The sequence below is a fragment of the Platichthys flesus genome, chromosome 4 (assembly GCF_949316205.1).
Source record: "Platichthys flesus chromosome 4, fPlaFle2.1, whole genome shotgun sequence".
Taxonomy (NCBI): domain Eukaryota; kingdom Metazoa; phylum Chordata; class Actinopteri; order Pleuronectiformes; family Pleuronectidae; genus Platichthys; species Platichthys flesus.
In genome coordinates this window covers 5,470,538-5,479,038 of record NC_084948.1, presented here as the reverse complement: position 1 = coordinate 5,479,038, position 8,501 = coordinate 5,470,538, and the positions used below count along the sequence as shown (strand labels likewise).

The 8,501-nt window shown below is 43.7% G+C and overlaps 1 protein-coding gene across 1 annotated transcript; it reads left to right on the top strand.

The window, feature by feature from the left end:
- The first annotated feature begins 898 nt into the window (after positions 1–898).
- Positions 899–6,726, top strand: LOC133951322 (transmembrane protein 25). The gene is made up of 9 exons (XM_062385197.1): positions 899–1,099; positions 2,968–3,090; positions 3,390–3,734; positions 3,826–4,116; positions 4,298–4,429; positions 4,522–4,555; positions 5,412–5,521; positions 6,309–6,398; positions 6,508–6,726. Exons 2-9 carry the CDS (start codon positions 3,012–3,014, stop codon positions 6,579–6,581), a joined length of 1,155 nt encoding a protein of 384 aa, XP_062241181.1. The 5' UTR covers positions 899–1,099; positions 2,968–3,011; the 3' UTR covers positions 6,582–6,726.
- The last annotated feature ends 1,775 nt before the right edge of the window (positions 6,727–8,501 follow it).

The following is an 8,501-nucleotide window of genomic DNA, read 5'->3' as shown; positions in this document are numbered from 1 at the left end:
AAGATGACTTTTTGCTGTTCAGTGGGTGTGCATTCTTTGTTAGAGGTATTTGCCGTTTCATCCAGCAGGTTTAAAGAAAGGAGATAGCTGACTGTGTCTCACACCGACCAGTCCTCTCAACAGTCTGAACACACAAGTGTGTGCGCTGCACTGTCTCTACCTGTTTGTGTGTTTTAATATGCAGCTGATTAACCTCCACTTATAAAGTCTTGATGTTTCCCCGACCCCTGCTGACCTGGTTCTCAAGGTGGTTCGATGTTGGATCAGTATTGATTGTAAGGACGTGGTATTTGTTAGATTCACATTGGACTTCTCATTAAAGCATGTTCTTGGTCTGTCTTATGGCTGCTGTGTTCTGCATGCTGCTGCTCTGGTCTGAACAGGCTGCAGTGCAGAGTCTTTCCAGTCTGAAGTAACTGAGCTCAGACAGCATCAGCCCTGTAGTGTGCCAGCGTTTGGGTCTCAGGGGTTGTTTTAACACGCCTGATGACGGACTGGAGAAGTGGATGATGGGAAAAGATGTGTGTTGTCCCTCTGAACTGACAGTTTCCGCTCTTCTGTCCACCACAACACCATGTCCTAGATCATTACAGACTGATGTTCTACACAGAGCTCCTCTTGTCTTCAAGCCTGTACGTCCTCCTCTCCTCTCCTCTCCTCTCCTCTCCTCTCCTCTCCTCTCCTCTCCTCTCCTCTCTATTTCCCTCTCTGCATCCTCTGCTACAATAACCTCTCCCTCTTCTCTTTCCCATTTCCCTTCATCTCCTCAACTGCCTCCTCCTCTTCTCCCCCTCCTTCCTTCCCACTCTCTCAGAGTGGCGACAGCGTGACTGCCTGCGTCAGCCGGCTCTTGCAGCCCCTGCCAGCTTGTGGACGCTGCTACTGGAGCTGCCGTATACCCTGCAGAGAACCCTGTGTGTGTGTGTGTGTGTGTGTGTAAGTGTATGAGTGTACGCAGATGGGAGAGCAACTGAGTCAGGGAGGGCTGTCTCTCATCTATCCGCTGTTACCACAATCCTTCACTCTCCCTCCTCTCCTCCTCTGCTGCCATGGAGCTCCAGCAGGCTGAATCACAACAGCGTCTGCAGAAAGGGCTGAGGTAATACTGTGTGTGTGTGTGTCTTTATATTGTGTAGAGGGTGTTATTTCTGCATGTAGGTGCACACATCTCTACTGAAATGCCTTCATGCAGCCTTGCAAAGCGCAGTATGTGTGTGTATGTGTGTGTACAGCAGGACTGTAATGTATAGCCCCTCGCAGCCTATCAGATTGCCCCAAGAGCTGTAACACCTTCTAGCATGTCTGCATGTAGTGAAGACAATTGTCTTGCTTCGGCCCATAATTGTATATTTGTATAATTGTGTGTGTGTGTGTGTCTTTCCTTGATAGCTCAGTTCCTGTTTTCCTGCAAGGTGCTCACACTGATCACATGACCCGGATCGCAAGCAAATACTAGACATAGCTAATTCCCTTTACTTGCTGTATGTGTGTTGGTGTGTGTGTGTGTGAGATAGTCACCATTGTTGCCACCAGGCCTATGAATGTTTTTTATTACACTTTTTGTTTTTGCTGTCTTCTGTCTAAAACATCAGAATCTTGAATCGTGTCTCCGGGATGAATTCACTTGAGTCACAAACTGACACCTACATCCTCCTGTTCCCACAGTGGATTTGAGCTCATTCTGCTTTAATGTGTTTATGTTTCGCTGCATCCCTCTCTGAGAGCGCTGCTGGTGGTTCCTCTGGATAATCCACAGACCTCAATGTGGTGTTTCAGTGTCACAGTGGAAGCTTGTCTACAGTGTGTCTGTGCACTATCCAGAGTAAGTAAGGTAGAGTAACAATAGTAGTGTTCCACTGTTGAAGGCTGCACTTCAATAACAATGTTGGACTCATGAAGAACAGCTAAAAAGTTTGAATGGGGGTTCTGGAAGTAAAAACCCCAGAGATTTTGAATATCAGCCTTAATGTTGTAACCATCCAAGGTAGACTTACCACAAGCTAAAAGATTGTGAAATTATGTTATATGCTCTTGTCATCACAAGTCATTATGATGACAACTACATAAAAAAAACTGGTTTATTAGGATGTCAAGGAGAAATACCAGAATAACCACAATCCTCAGGTTCGATCATAGCGTTTCTGATTGGTGGAGCGTGCTGGAAGTGGAAAAGAAATGTTGACCACAATCACGAAAATCATGTCGGCTACAATCAGAATGTTCAGTGTTGACCACAGTGAATGATGAGGAAAGGGTCCTGTCATCTACTGGAGCGTAGCTCTAGTGAGGGCCAGCTTGTGAGCTTGCAATGGTTTGTAGGATGTGTGGGTCCTTCATTTTTAAGATAATTATGCACACAATCTTGTACCTTTGTCATTTTGTTATTATTACATTATTACATAGTCATTTTTTTTCCAAATCAAAGGTTTTATGATCTTGATTCATCTTGTAGCTGGTCGTCCTGGCTTCAGGTGCTAAACTCCGGCAATGGAGGTAAAATAGATTATGGTCTAGAAATTTAAATAAAGAAACTAACATCTGGAACCAGAGTTGTTCTAAAAGACTAAATTTGGTGACTGTAAGATCAGAGGTTCTGGTGCATTATGCTTATTAGTGCTAATCTAGCCCCGAGATCCTAGTCTCAAACTGAGTGAAGGAGCCAGCTGAACAGGTCTGGTAAGAGCTCACACCAACCAGCAGCTAGTTAAGTAGAACCAAGAGATAAGATCACATCATACTCAATATTGAGAGTTTTACTGATATTTAATTTGCGAGACTTTATGTATGATAAATTAAATACCTCTCCCTTCACCCTGTATTGAGATGTTTTAAAAGCAGACATTGAACAACCTCAGGGGTCTAAACCCTTATTATCTCCATGGGTAACTGGCTGTGGATTTGTTGAAGTGAATGTTCAATCCTATGTTATCATTGCTGTTGTTCACATTATGTGGTTTCTTCTTCCAGCAGTTAGTTGTGGGAGTCTGTACGCGGTGCTCCGCTGGGCCAGTATGGAGTGTGTGTGTCTGAGGAGGTGGGCGTCAGGCTCTGCTGTCGTGTTCCTTCACACTCTGGCCTTATCCTGGACAGGTGAGGTACACAGGAAGTGTATTCTGTTATACAGCTGGTGTTCTTTTCAATTCAATGGTTGTTGAGGTTATTACACCACAACTATTTCAACAATAATAGTCATAAACATGAAGGTTGCTTCATCCAATTTAAGACAAAACAGCCTAAATATGTGTAGCTTGGAATGTGATCATATATGTTTTGAAATGCTTCACATAGGCTAGAAAGTCACACATATAGAGAAATTGATTGCTATCTTTACTTAGATCATTTTAAAACATCACCTTGTTGCCCTAACATCGGGCATTACCCACCCACAGGTGCAATTGAGCCCGCCCCAAGAATTGATGGATGGCACCGGGCAGCCGTGACACTGCAGGAGAACAGGACACATCGGTTTAACTGCCAAGCGGATGGCTGGGATCCTCATGCTCCACCTTTGCTGACTTGGTACCTGAATGGGGAGCGACAGGGAACGCCGTCACCCAACCATGGACGCCTGGTGATGACATCACAGGAAGATTCAGTGCTCATGAGACCAGGAACCAATCACAACAGCACCTTCTCTCTTCAGGCCAGAAAGTGGGACAGGGAGCTAGTGTGTGTAGCATCAAACCCCAGGACAGGAGAGAGCTACAATGCCACAGTCACACTCAACGTCCAGTGTAAAAAGTTTCAGGATAATAACAGGACCCAGCTTAGTTCTGTTGATATGATGAATAAACTGTTGAGTCCTTCCTCTCCTCTGTTCCCCAGTTCAGCCAGAGATCCTCAGGATGAACGCCCACTTCACTGAAACCTCAGCCCCCGGCCTCTCCCTGATCCTCTTTGCCCTGGTACGGTCCAACCCGCCTGCCACCATCACCTTTGTTGACCAGTCTGGCCATCTGGTGGCCAACACCTCTGACTTCTTCATCCTGGACTCGCAAAGCTACCCTTGGCTGACCAATCACACGCTGAGGGTGACGCTCAGTAGTCTATCAGGGAATTTATCGCTGAACGCAAGCAACAGTGTCGGAGCGGTGCAGAACAACCTCACACTAGCAGGTCAGTCATGGTGAAAAGCAAAGAAGGACCAATAAGGCCACACTTTCGGTGAACTAACCATCTCATGGCTGCAGCTTCATATTTACTGCACAAATATGAAAGTGGTACTCATCTTATAAGACAATGAATTAGCATAGCTCCCTGGAATCATTCATTGTACTCTCTCTCCATGTCTCTCCAGAGTTCCTGCAGTCTCGTGTGGAGGTGCCCATGCTGGGAATAGTGACTGGGGGAGCCATGGCTTTCATGGCCCTCCTCATCCTCAGTCTAATCGTTCTCTGCCTCATGCAAAAAAACAAAAGCAAGTCTATTGGTGAGATGGCAGTTTGTTTTTGTGCACCGGAAAACTTGTAGCTCATGATATTCATTCAGCAGGATAATGCATCTCCTTGTGTTGTGCTACAGACGAGCCAGTGGAGATTCTGATGACCAAGAAAAGGTAAACAAAGTAATCAGACTTTAGATCACATCGTAAAGCAGCCGGACAGGAAAGATTGAATTCCATACAACCAGGGCACGATGCTTACAACTACAACTGATTCTCCAGTTCAGGGTTCTGATAACTGTGTTAAGCTGAATATAGAATAAAGAAGTGAAAAGGTCTTTGGGAAGCAAAAGTGATGAAGCGTCATTGTTCTGTGGACTGAGTCCAGCAGCAGGTCAAGTTTAAGTCAGGCCCAGCACTAAAACTTTAATTGTAGGTTAAGTAGCTACCTCTAGCAGTGGAATCGCCTATTTTGGCAAAGGGTTTTAAGTTTCCTGATTCTGACCAAAGAATACAAAGCTAACAATGAGTCATATCTTCACTGTGAGATAACCAGAAAAGCCTCGAAAGAGTGATTGCACAAGGCCTGACTGAGCCAGACGAGCTGCTCCCCTTGTTTCCAGTCTACCAGTCTTCCAGTTATCTAAGATAACTGTCTCTCAGCAAGAGAGTACACAAGTGATATTTAACATGGATTCAGTCATGGTCACTGAACGCCTCAAACATATAGCCACACATAGTCAGATAATCACATCTACATGTCACTTGTAGAGAATAAAAACGCCTTAGATATATAGAAATAAACAAATTGTAGATTGAGTATTTCTTTTATTCTCACCACCAACTTCCTTCCATTGACACCAAACTGACAGAGTATCACACACCACTATCAGACCCCATATTTCAATCAGATAGTTATAACCTCAGCGCCTGAGGGAAAGTCGGATGAAAGCATTTTTTTGTGCTCTTATAAATACTTTGTGTGCATCCTGAAGGCCAATCACACGTCTAATCCATGCTTCTTGCACAGTAACTCTGCCAACCTGAAAGCAGAGAAGGGCGATAAGACCTACATCCCCAGAGAGAACATGTCTCTGCCTTCAAACATGCAGCTCAACGACCTCAGCACTTTGAGAAAGGGTGAGAGGTCCCTACTCTACGATTCTTCACATTAAACATTTGTGACGATATCGCATTTAGAAACTCTGTCCACAAACAAAGTACCCGCAGCAGAAGCTGTTTCCTAGATCACATTTTTTCCGTGATGACACACACATACACACAGACATAGACACACACTCTAGTCGCTGTTTATCTCTTGGACACAGAATAATGTTATAGTGAGAGAATTATAAAAAATAAAAAAAAAGGAACTCAGAGTCTTCTAATACAAACACCAATTTAAATTCAGTTGTACCAGAATGTAATTGGTTCTTCCTTGGGTCAAACCCCATCCTCCAGATTACATGAAAATCGATTTAGTACATTTTGTGTAATCCCGCTAAGTAACAAACAAACACAGACACATTTTATTTAAAAGGTCCCATGATTTGCTTATTGTGACAGGAAGATGTGAACTCATAGGAAGATTCCTTGAAGGACAGCACCATCATCATCACATTCACATTCACGCATTGGTTTCTTAATAAGCAAAAAGATGACAGATTTAAAGAGAGCCTGGAAGTGTTCTCGTCTGTGACTGATGTGCATGTGAAGGTGAAGGGATGGCAACAAACTCACTCTGAAAATGACCATGCACTGTATCCTTCCTCACATGGAGGTGAGGAAGGATACAAGAGAGTGTAATCAAGCACATCATCAAACAGAGAAATAGAAATTATAGAAATAAAGGTAAGCTATCCCTTCTAACTCAACATTAACGTATCTTTTACCATCTCCCCCATCTTTCCTGCATTTCTCCTCGAAGCCCGAGAGGCTGCCCAGCAAAACAGTGTGGGAGAGAAGAAGAAAGAGGAAGAGGAGGAGGAAGATCTGTCTTTAGCCTACGCCGCCAGAGGTCAGGGAACGACACTCTTCATTATTTATACTTTAGCCTCGTTGTGGTGCAACGGCAGCATTTTCCCGTGACGTGTTCGTTCTGTATTCTTCTCCCTGATGATTTTCAGGTTTTGCCAGATATCCGATGGTGGGCTACATCTATAAGGTCAACAGCTCAAGCAGCGAGGAGGTCTGGCTCTGACTTACCTCACACAAATGCACGCACGTACGCAAGCACGCACGTACGCACACACACACACACACACACACACACACACACACACACACACACACACACACACACACACACACACACACACACACACACACACACAGAGAGAGAGACATACAGTACATGCATGCATATCTCCTTCCAACAGATGCGGTTGTCCATGAGGAAACTCAGAACCACTGGCAGTCAGTCATTCAAACCCTCATCAGTCCCCTTTGAGCTGGACAGGAACGACCAGGACCCTCAGACCATGTTGTTGTTGACCTCTTACATGTTTCCCGGCCACATATTATAACAACACACTCTGACTCTTTCTCTGACTCAGTCTTGTTGAATGGCATGTCCACTAAACAAACCTGAAGTCTGTACTACGAAGCTGGATTTGAGCTTATCGGGGAAACTTCGGAGCAAATTTTGGGTTTCCGGTCCTATGAAGCTTGTTTACTTCTTATCCGGGTAAATCCCCATGGTAACTTATGCAGGTTAAGTTGCAGATAATAGATCAAGCAATATAAAAGCTCCGCCCACTGACCAATCAATTCCTTTGAAACATGACATCAGCTTTCATGACATCAGGATCCCGTGGAGCTGGGTGTGGAGGATTAGAGTTTCGGGTTTTCAGAGACCCACAATATATTTTCAGCTACTCTGATGAATATCATTAGAGCTGGAGCTGAACATAACCAACCTGACTGAGCAATGTGCTCACAGTGACACAGACTGTCTGCATTGATCTATCTATGGTTTTTTACTTGTGGGAGTTACGAATTCTGATGTACTTGGTGTGTTAGCGGCGGAAAAACTAGACATAGTCTAGTTGGGTACATCTTTTTAAGTACCTCTCTCCCTTTAAATAGGTTTATTTATTTGGATGGGGGATATATCATTTACAGATTTACCTTGTAAGGGTGCCCCTCCCTCCCTCCCACTCCTCTATCTCTCCGCTGCTAACACACCCAGTACATCTCAATCTCTCGATGTTTCCAGAAGCACATCCTGTCACTACAGTGACACATGCGCACAGTCACGCAAATAGGTCCGTATGTGCATATTGACTAGAAATAGCGTTTCCACCACAGTGTGTCCCCAGAGTCAGTGCAGACAGTGTGTGTGAAACTAAAGCTCATTAAAGAGGCTACATCATGTGATTAAGAGAAACGTAGTAAAGAACAGATTCATATCTCCTGGCCCAGAGTTATTCATCTCGTTCCCATGCGTTATTATATTGTGGTCACGTTATATATTTATTTTATTTTTTACTATCAGAGATGTTTTACCAGCTGTTCTTTCTGCATTCACAGCTTTAACTGTTTCTTTTAGTATAGATAATATATGTTGGTCTCCTCGTATTTTTTAATATTACAGTTTGATCTAATTTGATTCCCTGTCCCAAATTTCGTTGGGACAGAGGTGTAGGGTGTAAGTGTTATTTCAGTATAGCACTCGAAACAGAGATTTTTCAGACCCACACTTCAAGCTGAGGCCATGAGAATTTCCCAGAATGCCTTGCGACTCACTGGCAAGTTGTGAGAGAGACCCAGAAATGTAGCAATTTCTCCATTAATAATAATTATAAAATGTATATTGATTGTAATATATTAGTTCAATAGAGTTTCATTTTTTTACGATGTTATTTGGATATTATAGGTTTGTCAGTTTGTAGCTGCAAACAATAGCATTGGCTTATTTAAGATCTCAACGATGCTATTATAATGACATCCCCGGCAAAATCTTTTGTCGCTTCAGTTTAACAACTGTTGTGGCAATTCCGCAATCCCACTCTGACAACGAATATCGAGACTCAAATCTCTTACAGTATTGTCACACATTAATGCTCAGAGCATGGTGCACAAGACAAAGGTTGGTTTGAAATATGCACACCAATCGGAG